The 18,068-nt window shown below is 35.6% G+C and overlaps 1 protein-coding gene across 2 annotated transcripts in view; it reads right to left on the bottom strand.

Annotated features, from left to right (window-relative positions):
• Window positions 1–18,068, bottom strand: part of SNTG1 (syntrophin gamma 1) — a 137,507-nt gene that overhangs the window by 24,422 nt on the left and 95,017 nt on the right. For both annotated transcript variants that reach the window (XM_063299275.1, XM_063299276.1), the window contains exons 12-14: window positions 12,107–12,223; window positions 11,400–11,471; window positions 2,145–2,297 (exon numbers count right to left, since the gene is read on the bottom strand). In XM_063299275.1, the coding sequence (XP_063155345.1) occupies window positions 2,145–2,297; window positions 11,400–11,471; window positions 12,107–12,223 (342 nt within the window). The remainder of the gene's footprint in view (window positions 1–2,144; window positions 2,298–11,399; window positions 11,472–12,106; window positions 12,224–18,068) is intronic.

Below are 18,068 nucleotides of genomic sequence, written 5' to 3'. Positions count from 1 at the left end.
TTGAGGCATATATGACATAAAATTGGCTGAATCCGGATTAAACTAAAACATCTATGAAAAATACTGATCAAGCTGGCCATAGTTGTCTTACTGATATTTCCAGATGTGATTTCACAAAATACTCTCATGTATTTCTCAACTTTGTGCATTTACATATACATTCCCTGTCCCTGGAGCATATGGTATACCTCTCCAAGTTTTTAGGCAAGAAAGAGGCCATTATTCTGTAATGGAAGAGAATTTTTTAAAGGGTTTATATAGGCCTCCAAAAGGCTTTTTTATTCTCCATTTCAAAAATAGGCTCTTTAACTTTACTTCCCTCCATACACTGAAATCAATTCAATTCAATGACTTCTGTTTCCTAGAACTTTGCCCTTTTTATTCATTCTTCATTGTCTTGAGTTGTATCTGTTATATAATGAGCTCAGAGCAATTATTGTGTTCAAGAACAATCTTGTGAGGTAAGTTATCCTTATAATAACTTGCCCAGGGTCATTCAGTAAGCTTTCAGTAAGTTTCCGAGATTTAAATCTATCTATTACACAGTACGATTCCAGAAAATAAAAAGCCTCGCTCAGCAGTCTATTTTCCATTTCCCAATAAAATCTAATAAAATGAACAAAACACATCAACTCTGCTAGTAGCACAACTTGTTCTTTGGTTTGCTTGAGAGTATCAAACAGCCAATCTCTGTCATTCATCATCTGAAGGCTTGGGATGCAAGAACGAGATAATACATATTTGATTTAAATCTCTTTTTTAACACAAAGGTCATTAATATATCATTAATAACTTAGAGATTTGAAAGGGTTATTTAAATCATCAAGCTCAATCCCCTTACTCAATGCAGGAATCCAAATTAAAACAGCCATGCTCACTTTCTGCCTGAATATATCCATTGAAGAGGGAATGTACCACCTTCCTTGTAATTTTTTCCCTTATAGATTTGCTCTTACATTTAAGAATGTTTCCTCAACTTACTAATTACTTAATTAAGTAATTAAGGCTTACTAAGCCTTGCTGTAACTTAAATAATTATTCCATATCCAGTACTCTGAGATAAAAGGAAACCTCCTTCTATGTACCTTCCCTTTCAGGTATTTGAAAAGTATTATCATATCCTCCTTCCTTAGCTCTTTTCAAGTATAAACATCACTAATTCCCCCAATGTCTCCTTATTGAGTTTACAATCCCTCAAGCATACATTGTCTTTCTCTGTACCAGGACTGTGCTCTGAGTACGTGAGGTGGGATCTGACCAATGCAGAATGAAATCTGTGTTGAGTCAGGTTTGACTCCTGATAATCCTATGGATATAATTATGAAGTTTTCTTGGCAAGAATACATAACTGGTTTGCCATTGCTTTCTTCCAAGAATGTTTTCCCCTAATTCCCCAGTCTAGTCTACAGTCCTGGAATTTGTTTAGCTGCTTATTTTTTTGAGATCAACGAAGGTAAGCTAGGTATAATATTATGGAATGAGTATTCCCTATTATTTAGAAACTGTATTTCTATTGCTGCAATCTAAAACTGCATTTGCCTTTTTAGCAGCCATGTCACACACTGTCAATTTCATTCAATTTGCGATTTCCACAATGTTTTCTTATGTGCCACTACAAAGTTAGGTATATCTCATCCTGTACCTGTGCATTTGATTTCTTTTTCCTATGTAAAATACTTTACATTTATATCTATTAAATTAAATTCTGCTGTTTTCAGCTACTTCTCTAACCTATGTTCACTTTAATTTGTTCTGTCTTCTAGAGTTTTACAGTATATAATCTACCTAGTTTTATATAATCTGCAAGTTTTATAAGCCTTCCATCTACTTCACCCAAGTCATGAATGAAAATGTTGAAAATACAAGGCCAAGGACTAATTCCAAAGGCATTCCCTATAATGACTAATTTAAGTTGGCTATGAACTGTCAACAAACACTCTTTGAATACAAATCCACCTAATAGATATGTGGATCTACCAAACAAGCATTTCATCCAGCTCATATTCAACTAGCTTGCTAATCAGAAGGCTAGCTTGTTGGAAGCAAAAACAAAAAAATATCCCATCACAATTGTTCTAGTACTGTCACCAATCACATAATGACATAGTAAAATAATTCTAAATTGAACATCACATATTTCTTACCTGTATTCTCTCCACTTCTAAAAAAGTTGCTGATTGGAAGGCCTTTTCCCATAGTATGAGATCACATTCTAATTCCACAGAAAAGTACAGATCCTCTCCCATTTCAGATTGCACTCCAAAGCAGTGTTTTCGCCGATCCAGTATATCACTGTCCTGATGAAAACCTGGAGTTATATAATCTTGCATACATCAATTAAAATTTCTTCTAGCATTGATGAACATGTTAGATGCAGAACAAAGTACCTACACAGAGTAATGTACCATGTAAATTTTATGCCTTTATTTTAATTACCTGGTTCTATATAAATTAAATGAAGAATATTACACTGTTTAAAACATATCTATAACTATTAATGGTTCTCCTTTACAGCTTAAATTGTATTAATAATATTGAAAAGTGATATATTCCAGACTGAAAGGGATGTTGTGAGTTACAACTAAAGATTTCTTTCCCACTCCAGAAAATGTGGGTATGAGTTGTCACTCCTCTGAAAGTTCAGTAACAACACATGCTCTTTTATTCTCTCCTAAAAGAAGAAGACTCTCCTTGTTCCTTTTCACAACCAAGCTCACAATTCCTTATTCCTTAGATCAAGCTCCACACATACTGCGGATTTCTTATGTTACATTTCTGCTTAGAGATAATTTTGCATTACCTCCTATTACATCATCCTAATATTGCCACATTTAGTTTCGGTGGGTTTTTTTTTTTTTCCTGTTTTGTAATTTTATTTTGGATTACCACTTTGGAATATGTGTGAAAATCTTGTCAGGATCTGTGTATCTGTAAGGAATGATTTAAACAGACAATCTCTTGCTTGGGGCAAGAGGGAGGACAGTAGATCGTGGAGGTGGCTGGTGCCGTGATGTGGCCCCGTAAATTCTATCATGACCATCTTGGATTTTATATTTTATATTTTATATTTATGATTTTATATTTTATATTTATTATATTATATTATATTGTATAATGAATTTTTATTCTTTTACTTATTGTAAGCCACCCAGAATCATCATTGAATGGGTTTGGACAGAGGATAAATTTAATAAATAAATAAATAAATAAAAATCTTGCTATAATCCTTTTTTTTTTTAAAGTCAAAGTGTTATGAATTGGTGGTTTGAAAAAATAAAAAATAAAGTCCCTCACTTTGTCCAACTTGTAGACTGGAGAAGGAGGTTATTAATTACAAATAGTTTGGCTGAAAGTTGTCACCTTGGAATTAACAAAGCATAAAGAAACCTTAGATTAGATTTTTAAAAAATCAATTACTACTATGCACACCTAGACTAGTGAACATATGTGCTGGTTGGAACAAATGCAACTTCCTTTTGCCTTGGCTGATTGAGATAATCATAGCTATCTTTGAATACATATTATAATAATCAAGGCTGTGAGTCAAATTACGAATTAGGAGGAGTTAACAGTACAAGAAGCATCAGCTTGCCTAGCAGAAATTGTTTCTCTACTGAACTTCAACCTGTAATCTGTAAATGTTACTGAGTTGCACTATACAAATAAAGCACATGCATACATAAAAGCTCTACTAAAGCATTATATAGAAGGGTTAACTCATCACAAAAGCAGCAATGGTTAAGTCCTGCTTCTGTTGTTAGAAAATGGAAGTCAACAATCCACATTTGTTCACACATACAGGGCATATTATATTACAAAAACCTTTTGTAAATTTCACTGTGAAATATAGATTGAATATATTATGAAAAAAAAGGCATAAAAGTTCAAGAATGTTTCTAAACATGAACAGTAACCAGAAGCAGGCAATGTCAAGACTGTGATTTCCAGGTAGGTCTAAACTCAACCATCTAGGATTGCCCACATTTTAAGGCAGTGTTTCATTGGTTCTAAAGCCTGCAGGTTTATACTGAACAAGATAATTGTTTCAAATGACCCAGTATTTTTGACCCTGCCTGGTGTTGTGTCTTTCTAGATCTTCCAACAGATAGTAGTGACATAACTAATAAATATGTGTGTTCTACCACTAAACTTTTCCCATAACATCATCCCCATGGCAGAAAAAGCTAAAATCTCAATGAACTACCTAAGCCAGTCCTAAAATTCAAACTGGACAAAATGCCAAGCAAAATGCCAAGCACTGAATTGAAACAGAGAAATCTGTCAATTGTTGCTTCCTCATATTACTCTTACTCCGTATACAGTTTATTCTGATTCATGTACTGGTGCCAATCTTCCCAAATCCATTACTACATACTGCTAATTCTATTTCTCATCCTTGCAATCATTTTGCATTTGAAGATTTGGTTCTCTTGGCTGATAACACCAATGCCACTGCAAATAAGTTTGATATTTCTGCTGTATGATTCTTCTTGCATGTTCCAGTTTGGGAGCTTTGTGCTATAATAGGAATAGTCTCAGTCTCAACTCTGTTTCTTGGATCAGACTTAGCTTATGCTACCTTCATCCATTGCTTGTTGACAAATGGCAGAACTAAATATTTTAGATGATCTAATGGACCAAAGCTGGAGATGATTACGTGAATAAAACTAAGAATATTATCTATTTCTTCACAAGACAAGCAACAAAGCTGATTCACAACTTAGCAACCAAGATATTTTAACCATGAAAAACTGTGCAAACTGTTTGCAATGTTTGGATTGGCACTGGTTGGATGTACTAAATATTGGACCACCCCAAAGCCAGCTGCTCTCTTGTCAAATAAAGTGTCAATTTAGATAGCATGGATTCATAGGGAAAAATGTGGATGTCTAATACAATTCAACCAAGTAATATACTTTTGATTTCATTTTCTAAACATATTTTGGAGATTGCATTCTTTAAAAAAAAAAAAAGCAGAAGCAGGCATCTGATTCTACTTTTAGAAATGTTTTTTTAAAAAAAAATTCAGAAAGAAAACCATGGAAACAATGCAGTTGTCAAGTATTTGGCTCATATCCCAGAAGATCATCTTTTCTTGGGAAAATGTCCATTTTTGGTAAATGAGTGAAATAAATCTATTAGAAGAAGGGAGAAGATGAGCAAGAATTTTCTTACATTTCTTGTATTTTTTGTACATTTATTGTACAAAAAATATAATATTTCTTGATTGATACCCTCTGTAGGTTTTGTGGAATGTGTTAGAATAAGATGGGGCCAGTGCACATTGCAAGAGAGAGGAACAGGATGAGGTCAAAGTGCATGTCTCCAAAGTAAGAACCACATCCCCACTGTTCGCATAACAATATATTTCCCCATCCACCATGACCTAGTTTATCCGATAGTTTTAATTTGATAAGTAACTGAAAAAAGCCTTTTGGGCAGGAGCCACAGATAGAAACCTGGAAGCAAGACTTTGATTATATGGTTGTGGCCACAGCCACCATCTTGATTTTTCTGACGCCCTCTATCCCCAGATGCTCTTGATCCACACTGTAAAAGAACTGTTTGCAAAGACTATATTTATCAGACAAATAATACGTTACACTTATACAAAATGCATACAATATGAATGGGCATATGAATTTTACAGAGAGAGGTTTTAAGGCACAAACAAATGCATAAATAGTCACAAAAAAGGAAGCTTAGAAAAATAAGAAATTGACAGCAATCAAAATTGATAGCTTCATTCTGTTTTGTTTGTTCATTCTACATTCACTACTACTTTTAATTTAGCAAAGAAAGTGCTGCTGTGTGGATGCTCAGGAATAAATTTAGTTGATCAGAGTAAACAAGTTCACAAATAAAATCAGCTTTGTTTTAAGAGAAATAAACTATTCTCTGGAAGGACATAGGCCTGCTCTGGTTTTCCAATCCCAAATCCATTGTACATTTTCTCATTTTCAGGCTTCATTTTTCAAGTTCACATAGAGTCCTAAAAACACCCCTATATTGTGAAGGAATATAGACCTGGATTGGGACTGGGAAAAGAACAAGTAAACTGTTACAGGGGGAGTTTCAGAAAAGATTGCTCAGCCCCAAGGAAGAGAAAAGTATTAGAGAAAGTCGAAATATCCCAACTTGGTGTTGTTTGGTTTAAGATAGAGTAGAGAGAACTCTGAGTATTTCAAGATTCTGTTCTTCTACCTTTAAACAGCATTTCTGGAATCTCTGCTATGTCTCTTTTGAAGGACTGACAGATATGAATCTCTTTTATGACTAATGTGGACATGGGTATTTTCATTTTATCCCATTAGGAAAATAAAACTGAAATGAAATCAGGCCATTACAGAAAAGATGAGGTTTGAAGGTAAAAACAGACATTTCCAAGTCATTCTTCGTAGCTTTCCTTGGATAATACTATATCTATAGGGTCTATAAGAATTTATTAAGAAGTTTAGATTGTTCAAAACAAGAACCAATATATGAAATGGAAAGACAATCAACTCCTGAAGCCCAAAATTCAGAAGCAATATTCCCAATGCTAGAATTTCTTAGATCTTGTTTTAAACAGGTGGTATGTCTGTTGCAAATTATAGAGCAACAATCACATGCATACAAGTGGCTGCAAATTCAAAACAATTTAGTTTATTAATTTAATACAACAAAACAATCTGTCAATAATTACTCCTATATTTGAAAACTTCCAGTGAGAGACATTAAATTGGAATCTTCTCCACAATGACCACCCTCTCACAAGGATGTAGGTTCAGTATTTGCTGACTGAAGTTTGAATCGTTCAAGCCAACCACAAATTGCATTTCCTTAAGAAAATTCTTCAGGAATGAACCAGATTTTTCCTTAATCCAGCAACCTGTTTGATACACAGAGGCCCAGAAGATTCCTCTGTGTGTCCTCTAGGAAAGCCCTCTAGCTTGACAGGAAAATCTTTCAAAAGATCTCTGAACGCAGAAGGAGGTTCCAACCTCAAATTGTTATGCTAAAGGATGTCAATGGAGAGATAGTAACTGATTCAAAGGAGATCAAACTAAGATAGAAAGATTTTACTGAAATATTATACAGTAAAGATATCAACATCCAAGATACTGTAAAAGATGTTCCCTAATTACAAGAACCTCTAGTACTAGAATATGAAGTTAGATCAGCACTCCAGTCATTACCAAGTTGGAAAGCTACAGGAACTGATGGAATACCCACTGAAATATGCCAAGCAAGAGAAGAAGAATCAGTAAAGGTGAGCCATGCCAGCCATGCCAGCCCATCTGGATAATGGCCACAAAGATCAATACCAAAAAAAGGTGTGTATAAACTATTGTACAATATCCTTAATTTAAATTATTAAATTTATTAAATAATTAAACAATGCTTAGGATCATCTGATGCAGATTAGAGTCCTACATGGAAAAAGAGATGCCACATGTTCAAGCTGGCTTTAGAAAAGGCCAAGGAACATGAGACATTATTGCTGATGCATGCTGGATAATTGAGAAAACCAAAGAATACCAAAAAAATTCACCTATAGAAAGGCCTTCAATTGTTCTGATCATGTTAAACTGTGGAATGTGCTCAGAAAAATGGAAATCCCAGAACATCTTATTGTCCTCATGAGAAACTTATATACAGGTCAGGAAGCCACAGTATGGAGAGAACATGATGAAACAGACTGGCTCCAGGTTGGCAAAGAAGTGCGACAAGGCTGTATACTCTCCTCTTATTTATTCAACCGATATGCTGAATATATATTAAGGGAAGCTGGATTGGAAGAAGATAAGAATGGTTTTAAAACTGGAGGAAGAAACATCAATAGCCTGTGCTATGTTGATGACACTATCCTAATAGCCAAAAATGAACTGCAAGCTCTAGTAATAAAAGTCAAGGAGGACAGTGAAAAAAATGGGACTAAAATTAAATATAAAGAAGACCAAACTAATGACAACAGGTAGAACAACCAGTCCTAGAATTCACAATGAAGATATTGAAGTGGTGGACTGCTTCAGCCTTTTAGCATGAACCATCAACAGTAAAGGAACCAGCAGTCAAGAAATACTCCACAGAACAACACTTGGCAGAACAGCCATTAGGACTTTGGAAAAGATTCAAATGTTCTTATGTGTCTACACCTACAATGATCGGAATTGTGTAAACCATGGTATTCCCTGGGACACACTATGCAAGTGAAAGTTGGATTTGAAGAAGCAGGATTAGGAAGAGTATTGACGCTTTTGAACTCTGGTGTTGGAGAAGGCTCCTAATAATACTGTGGACAACCAAGAAACCAAATTGATCATCAAACAAATCAACCCAGAGTTCTCACTTGAGACACAAATGACCAGGCTCAAGTTATCATACTATGGAGACATTATATGAAAACCTAGCTTTCTGGAGAAGCTGTAATGCTGGGAAAGTTGGAAGGAAAGGGAAGAGGATGACCAGGAGCAAGGTGGATGGACTCAGTTACAGTGGTGATCGGTTCACTGTTAGAAGACCTGAAAGGCCAGTTTAGGGACAGATTGTCATGGAGAAAATCTATCTATGTGATTGCTAAGAGTTGACAATGTCTTGATGGCACATAATCAATACAAAATATCTAGTTGGACATGAACATTAAAGTCTTCCCAGCAACTGCTGATTGGTTCTGGTTTTATACTGACATAAAAATGAGAAGCTAGGGGTAAAAGTTATCTCCTATGTATTTATCTAATGCCCTTTAATGAGAAGATAATGCCAAATATCTCACCTATGTTTATCAGGACATTCTTCTCTGCAAAAGCAGGGTAAATGTGAGAAGGTATAGGGCTAAAATTCTAACTTTTTTTTTTTTTGCTATCTTATTGTAAAGAAAAAGTTCCCAAGTTCTCTCTCTCTCTCTCTCACACACACACACACACACACAAACACACACTTAAAAAGTGGCAACCAGTCTTCTTATAGTACTCATAGTATCTTTGCTGCATTTCTCTCATCAAAGTAGTTGTGGGAATGATGCTTTATCCTCACAATGCCCCATTTCTAGGACCATTTTGTTCCCAAGGAAGCAGCTGGACATCTGCAGTTACATTAAGGGCTGCTCTAAGTGTCATCAAAAAATTTTGTGCTTTAGAAAAATGAGGGTTGGAACCAAAATAACCAATTTTTTTTTTTTCTGTTCCAAATCCATAGCAACATTCACTGGATAATTTCTCTATTAAATTTCAACATCTCTCACATCTGCTCTAAATTAAAAATGGCCAATTCCTGTTTTAGTTTAGTTTTCTAAATTAAGAAATCATATTCTGACCTTTAATCCTTTTGGTGGGTCTTTCACAACCCTTCCCAGTTCTGCAATATTTATTCTGACATATAACAACTGGGATTTAACAGTATTCAAAATATTCACAGCAGCATACATTTGCATAGTTGAGTAAAGTTATTACGATCCTGGGTGAATGGTGAGAGAATGGCTCCAGATTCATACAAGATTTCTTCTGTGGCCTTAGTTCATTGTCAAGAACACTGGATAGATAGAACCAAGGGCTGATAGAATTCCACAGGTTGACTGAATTACTTAGTTCTGATTCTTCACTATATGAACGGTTTCATAATGATTCTTTGCAATGACATCGCATCAATCCGATAATCTCCACATGCAGCTTCCATTGTACTTTTCTATAATGCATAGTTGCACGCAAGCTCCAGAAGAGAATTGGTATTGTTTCCTCAATCCACCAATATGAAATTTGCCTTGACAGAAGTTACAATGTTCAGTTAAGCAGAGAAATAATGCCATCAGTATAGTTGACTGTGGCTTAAATGACTACTGCCAAGAAGCATCTTTAGGCAGGGAAAGACAGATTGTCAAACAAAGAAAGTACTTGAAAAGGAAAAGGCCAGGACTGGAAAGTATATTAGAGCATGGAAAGAGAAAGCCCAAAGCAGAAACAAGGGAGCAGATTTAGGATATAAGGGTGCCTGTGCCTCTTCCAATAAATTGATATAATTCAGAAAGACAATTTTGGTACTAATCATAGCTTGCATGCAACTATTTATGTGAAAAAAATTACTAATGCACACAGCATATCCAGGATCAGTATCTCATGCCTAAATGAAACTGACTAGACACTATTTATAAGATTGGAAAGAACATTAAATTAAGCTTAAATATGTTGCCAACAAGTAACTTCAGAGCTGAATGATCAATTATCAAGATCCAATTACTGGCAAAGATATCTAGCACTTCCTGTAAAAATCAGTACTTTTAACTTATCATAACTTTGTGATAAAGTTGAATTTATTTTTCTAGTACCAGATGCTGTCATGAAGTGGCATTAAGCAAATTATTATTTCGAATTCAGCTTCTGATGAAGTACGTTAGCCAAATAGCACTTTCTCCATATATGATCCCATAAATAATATATTGTGAAGCATGGTTGTACTTCAGCATAAACAATTTCAGAAATATTGTATAGGGAAGTACTGTTGCAGACGTACACATATGCACACACATAGACACTGGCTAATAGTTTACCACCTTCCAAATTATTTATTGCCATTTATTTGCATCTGTACATTTAAAATACATTAAATTAACATACACTCTAATTTTCTATGTTTTCACAAAATGCAAAAGCACAGATGGCAAAAGAAAATAAACTTCACTCAAATATGAATAATTGCACTTCACAGCTGATACTATTAAAACCTCTTCGGTCAACACTATGTTACTTTTGAATGTTATTAATATGCAAAGCCACCTCTGACCACATATTTAAAATGGCTACTTTGCTAGTCTTGAGAAACAGCAGGGTTGGGAGGTATGTAGAAATGAGCATATCTACTACCCTGACTTTTGTAACCTTAGGATAAAAAGCAAGGGAGTAAAAGACTTGCTTGGACGTCTCATTATTCCTCATGCCTGTTAGCCCTTCAAGACAGTCCAGACAAGAAGCACAACTAGGAGTACCAGATCTATATTGTAAGGTTACATTAACATCATCTTGCAAGTCTGAAAGTATTTCTCCCCTCCTCTACTTTTATTCTCCAGAAAACTAGGGAGGACCATTTCTGAAATGCTTCCCAGGTCCCCTCTGCTTCTGTGGGCTGAGACAGCTCTTGAGTGACAGTTGTTTGGTCTGTGGCTCTTCCTCCTGTCTCCCAAGGTCATTCCCACATATCACTGAAATGGCAGGGAGCTCAAAACAGTTTTAGGTCCCCCCTCCCGCAGAACATTCTAACTAAGGTTATTTTCTCATGAGCTTAAAGGAACATCTTTTTTCCCCCCACTTGATATGCAATCCTAATTTCTATCCAGTGTTCACTTATGCTTGGGGAATTCAGCCATGCTTCATAACTATGCTACTCTTCCTTTTACTTTTTTTAATGAAATTTATTTTTATTCTTCGTACCTTAAATATTTTGTACATGATCTCATATACAGAAAATGTTCTTTCAGCTCGGGTCCAGTCCCATGTTGTGACCTTGGTAAAAATACACACAAAAACTAATTACACTGATTTTTCATACACTTTTTAAAAGCAATTCCACCAACCCACTTAGACCTGCATATGCAATGAGGTGGCCAAGAAAACATGCTATGATTTATAGAAAAACAGTGGGTTTGGTTTTTTTAACTATCCAGTATGAATTATTTGTGGCTTTGAATGTACCACTCTTGGAAATTGGTATATAGAAAGAGACCCATTTTTAAATTGGTTTATATATATTATATGCTTTATATAATCTTTATATCTTTATATATTATATAATTTATTGCTATTTTCCAGAAATATTTATACACTACTGCTTTTGATGGAAATTGGAGGAACAGCAACAGGAGGAGGACTTTCTTTAATTTACAAATAAATAACACTATAAATGAGCATGATCTATTTTCAGATCAGTTTTCCATTGAAGTTGTGTTTATAAATCATTTCCCATTATTGCCATCATTATTATCTTTTCACTATTATTGTCTTTTCACTCTCATCATTTTATACTCTTTTCTGATACAGTATTGAATGAAAAGCCCTGGATTAACACAAAACCTCTAAATCAATGTTTAAAAAACACATCTGTACATTTAAACATGAAGCAGATACAGAATGATACTTACCGGAGGTGCTATAAATTTATAGAGTGAAGATCCCCTCAGTGCGAGAAACTTTGGTGTGTACATTCGGTCCTGAAGAGAATCTTGTTCCCGTTCCTCTGTCCAGCCCATGTAGACTATCTGCCATAAAAAAACAACACTTTTGACTTTCTACAGATTATCATTTATATAAAAGACACATACTGAATATTCCAGATGAAAAGATACAATGTCTAACAGACTATTTATATAATCATAATCTGGAAATTCACTAGATAATCAGACCTTTTGAACATCCTTAACTGAACATACAGTATTTGATGTATGAACATACTGATTCATCTATACCATACACAGTCCAGTGAGTTATCATATTCTGAATTTGCATTAGCTTTGTTTGTAACTATACAGAGGTTAATAGGCATTTTCACCATCTTCCTTAAAAGAAAAAAAGTATGCTTGTTTATTTTGGATGATGCAGTGAGCATGATGTTGCAATACATATGCTTAGATGGGATGTCAGTTACCACTTATGTGACTCCTGCAAAGGTGAGACCTTAGTTATAGGAAACTGCTATTGACCAGTTTACATTTGTCATTCATCAAGTTGTTAAATGATAATAATAGCTCCTTAGGTGCGTATTAATCTTTCAGTGAAAACTGAATCTGCTTCTCAGTCTTGAGAAAGGCATTTTTCCCCAGTAGATTTATAAATAAAATTGACTATGAATGATTAAAAACAGAGGCTGTTTAACATGGTAGTAAGGAATTTTGTTCATTTAGTAGGTTTTCTCCTTGAAGGAGCTTACAATATTTTATAAAGTTTCTACACTGTCAGTCATCAAACAGAACAAAGCTATTATTCTGTGTAGATTCAGTGATATTTCATACAGGACTTTTCCCCAGTACTAAAGCATTCATGAAACTTAAAAGCAATTGCCTTTAAGATATTATCCCCTTGTCTGTCTACATCATGAGATTAGATAGATTTTACACACAACCCATTTTTCTGTTAAAGATTTATAAACATAAAAAAGCACTTCTGATTCAGACTGCATAACTGCAGTCAAATCATTGATGCAAAACACGGTAAGATACCAGAAGCAGTATTCACTTGCTTCCTCCTAAAGCAGGAATTCAAATGAGGAATTTAATCCTATATGTTTGGTTTAGCTTCTGCTGCTACTCCATAATAATAAAATTCATACTGTGGCCACTCAAGGCAAAATTGTCTGCCAAATTGCTTCAAAGCAACTTTAGTACAATTTTTTAAAAATCTGTAGTATATTTTAGAATACTAAAATATAATCTGAGGATGAAAAACCAGATTGTGCAATGAAAGTGGAATATTGGATATGGACATAGTTACTACTCCATCATTACTGTAAAGATTTCCGTGATCACTAACACTTCCAATCTTACACCAAAATGTACTGCCTTCCCATTTTTATTTTCACTTTTCCATCTTGAATCATCCAAAATCTCTTAGCAACTTTCATCATAGAATAATTCTACCTCCTGAAGAGAATATTTGTATATAATATTCTATATATAATAATTCCACCTCTAAATCTCTACATTCCAGTTCAAAAAGCCATTTCATGTGACTTCTGATTTGATGTTTTAGTCCTTGTATTTATTTGCAGTAATTTTGCCTTTTAATAAAATGATGGATTCCACTTACTCAGTGATGACCATGTTATACCTAGGAATTAATTTTAATACTGAATATAAATTTTGTTGGTCAATGACCAAAATAAGTAATGATGATACCTAGGTATATGGACTGTATTGTTGTTGTTGTTGTTGTTATTATTATTATTATTATTGCTTTTCATCAGTATAAATATTTCAAAAGCAGACAAAGGGACATGTTATTAATAAAGACATTAGGCAATAGTGAAGACAAGAATCACAGTTATAAGTTTGTACACAATACCTTTCCTAATATGTATTATATCACTTTTAAAAGCCCTCAATTTATCTATTTTCTTGTCATAGAATTTCCGTCATGACTGCATGAGTTGCCAGTGCTTTTAGGCACCCGAGAGGCCATCCTACTCAATATATAATAATCTCTCCCTTAAAGGATGTCACCAGTCATCTTTTAAAGAAGGCAGGAATGGAGACAAGGAATTTTAGATTGAGCATGAATGTTTTCTGTCCCTCCCACTAAAGATCCTTGGGCATCAGAATTACTGGCTTGCAGTGTATGCTCACCCCACCAGCTATTCCTGGTGGAAAGAAAAGGTTTTATGCTCTTCTAGCTGCATAGTTATGTTCTCCAGTCATTTGCACTGGATGAGGGAGGGAGATGAAGAACCTGTACTGAAAAACGTTACCTCTCTGGATTCTTTTCTTCCCTTCTCATTCTCCCTATACTTCCTTCTTGTATGCGAACTAAAACACAGAGAGGTGGAGAGGGAGAGGGGGAGAGAGGGAGGCACTCTCAACTTTTATCACTGATGATATCCTCACAACAAGAAAATATTGTTTCACCACATCACCATATCACTCATGCTGACAATACTTTCTCAGAATGATTTATGTACTTGTATGTTCAAAAAGACCAGCAATTCTGTCCCTTTTTTCAAAACCTAGATTAATTTTGGGAGTTCTGGACTTGTAATTCATCCTCTAGAAGGAACTGCTTGCTAAGAGTTGAAAGCAACCTGATGGTCCATAATAAAAACCAAACCAAACCGTGTAATATATGAAAGACTATCCGTGTCCTCCTTGGAGTTATAAGTAGGTCAAATATTATGGCAATGTACCTGCTTTTCATATTTTATTTTATTTATTTATGTCTTTTAAATGTAGGCAACAGCCTTGTGTGGTGCAGAATGGTAGGCAGCAGTATTGCAACCGAAACTCTTCCTACAACCCGAGTTCGATCCCAGTTGGAAGCTGGATTCTCGGGTAGCCGGCTCAGGTCAACTCAGCCTTCCATCCTTCCAAGGTCGGTAAAATGAGGACCCAGCTTGCTGGGGAAGGGGACGACTGGGGAGGCCAATGGCAAACCACCCCACTAGAGTCTGCCAAGAAAACGTCATGAAAGAGGCGTTCCCCCAAAGGGTCAGGCGTGACTCAGTGCTTGCACAGGGGACCTTTCACCATCACTCACATATATAGGCACCCATCTTACACAAGTGACTCTTCCAAGATTAAAAACAAACCCCCAAACGATATAAACAGTATAAAAATGTTTATATTCAAACAATATACAAATTCTTATACTTATTATCTACAGGAATTAGTATATTCCGAATTCTAAGTAATCCAATATTTTCATTGTTTTTCTGAATCTGAAATATTTTTCATTTACCTGTCACATAATTTATTTCTAATAAGTAGTAATGTTATTAATTCATTTACCACTGGTAGAATCCCATTGTGCTTCTTTCAAAATAATTCTATATTTTGTTCAAAGATGTAGAGCATTCTTTGGCAATCTCAACAGAGTTGTTTCCCACAAGTCTTTGCTTTGTACTTCCTAAAGATTTTGCTCAAGGATTTATCATACCTTAGGGTGTAGCACACTCCTCTCATTCCCCTCTAATATCAATTGCAGAATGTTTTCCATTGTAAAAATCATAGCTGAGAAAGATAAATTAAACTGGGACTACATAAAAGCTTGGAAGATTTAGTGAGCTTGGGATAACTTATTAGTGCTAAGCACTGGATATAAAGCTGGCTTTGAGTGAGGCTTCTGGGGGTTTAATTTCCTGTGGAACTCAATTAAAGCCATAGCTAGTGTCTACATAGCTAAGTGATGATGTATCATCTTTTCTAGCTTCCAGCAATAGCTTGCTATTTGTTTACTCATGAATACTACAAAGTAGTTGATAACTAAGAAGATCTTTTTATTCCTCTTATCTTTTTGTCTATGAAACAAATGGTTCAGCTATTGCTTGTACTATGAAAACTAGCTCACTGTGACCTATCCTACTTTATGGTTCACCATGCCTTGCTTCAACTTTTTTCAGAAGAAGTTACAAATCTTCACAGTTTTCCTAATCTATCTAAATATTCTTTCTCTCTTGCTTTTGCTATACCTATTAACAGAACTGTCTCATGGCTTAAAATCAAAAAGTTTGAGGTTTGTTTTCTGTTTTTTAACTGACGTTATGAGATTAAAACTCCAAGAATTCCCAGATAAATGAGCTCAAGATTTAACCTAATTAAAGCTTGGTTGGAATATGTTCTGGAAATCCCACATTCAGTTTCTTGCATTTCAAGATAGGCAAAAGATGCTATGCATTAATTAATTTATCTCAGATAAATCTGCTTCAAGGGAATATAAAACATGTTGTCAGTGATGATGATTAACAACTGCAAAATATCTATTGTTCCTGCATCTTATATCATCACCCTTCAAATATTTTAAAATTCAAATTTGTGTAAAAAAGTATTAGGAACATAAGCATCAAACTTAATTGAATATGACAATACAGATTTAAGATAAAAATGACAACATAATTATGTGGCAGAGAAGATGTCATTTATCTTATAAAGAAAAATCAATGCTTTTAACTGAAAGAGGACAAAATAATCAAGGAGTATAATTCAAATTTCAAATATATCTATATCTATATATATGTGTGTGTGTGTGTGTGTGTATACACTATATATATATAGAGAGAGAGAGAGACAGAGAGACACAGAGAGATTTAGTTATAATTATGCAGCTATTATGAGCTTCAGCAAAGGATTGTTACCTTGCCATGGTGCTGGAGCTTGAACACCTCAATGATGCCATGAGCTAAACCATGAAGGGCCACCCAAGATGGGAAGGTCATGACAGAGAGGTCAGACTAAACGCGATCCCTGGGGAAGGTAATGGCAACCCACCCCAGTATTCTTGCCGTGAAAACTAGATGGATCAGTACAACCAGAGATATGTCGGCATACCATCGGAAGATGAGACCCCCAGGTTGGAAGATGGTCAAAATGCTACTGGGGAGGAACAGAGGATGAGTTCAACTAGCCCCAGACGTGATGACGCAGCTAGCTCAAAGCCGAAAGGATGGCTAGCGGCCGACGGTGCTGGTGGTGAACGGCGAATCCGATGTTCTAAGGATCAACACACCATTGGAACCTGGAATGTAAGATCTATGAGCCAGGGCAAATTGGATGTGGTTATTGGTGAGATGTCAAGATTAAAGATAGACATTTTGGGTGTCAGTGAACTGAAATGGCCTGGAATGGGCCACTTCACATCAAATGACCACCAGATCTACTACTGTGGACAAGAGGACCACAGAAGAAATGGAGTAGCCTCATAATTAATAGTAAAGTGGCTAAAGCAGTGCTTGGATACAAGCCAAAAAATGATATAATGATCTCAATTCGAATTCAGGGCAAGCCATCTAACATCACAGTGATCCAAATATACGCCCCAACCACAGATGCTGAAGAAGCTGAGGTAGAGCAGTTCTATGAGGATCTGCAGCACCTACTGGACAACACGCCTAAAAGAGATGTTATTTTCATCACAGGAGAGTGGAATGCTAAGGTGGGCAGTCAAATGACACCTGGAATTACAGGTAAGCATGGCCTGGGAGAACAAAACGAAGCAGGACATAGGCTGATAGAATTTTGCCAAGACAACTCACTCTGCATAACAAACACTCTCTTCCAACAACCTAAGAGATGGCTTTATACATGGACTTCACCAGATGGACAACACCGAAATCAGATTGACTACATCCTTTGCAGCCAAAGGTGGCGGACATCTATACAGTCGGTAAAAACAAGACCTGGAGCTGACTGTAGTTCCGATCACGAATTTGGAGAGTGCCTTGGACTGCAAGAAGATCAAACCAGTCCATTCTCCAGGAAATAAAGCCAGACTGCTCACTTGAGGGAATGATATTAAAGGCAAAACTGAAATACTTTGGCCACATAATGAGAAGACAGGACACCCTGGAGAAGATGCTGATGCTAGGGAGAGTGGAGGGCAAAAGGAAGAGGGGCCGACCAAGGG

This window comes from Candoia aspera, chromosome 3 (genome assembly GCF_035149785.1).
Source record: "Candoia aspera isolate rCanAsp1 chromosome 3, rCanAsp1.hap2, whole genome shotgun sequence".
Taxonomy (NCBI): Eukaryota; Metazoa; Chordata; class Lepidosauria; order Squamata; family Boidae; genus Candoia; species Candoia aspera.
This window is presented reverse-complemented; position numbering and strand designations above follow the sequence as displayed.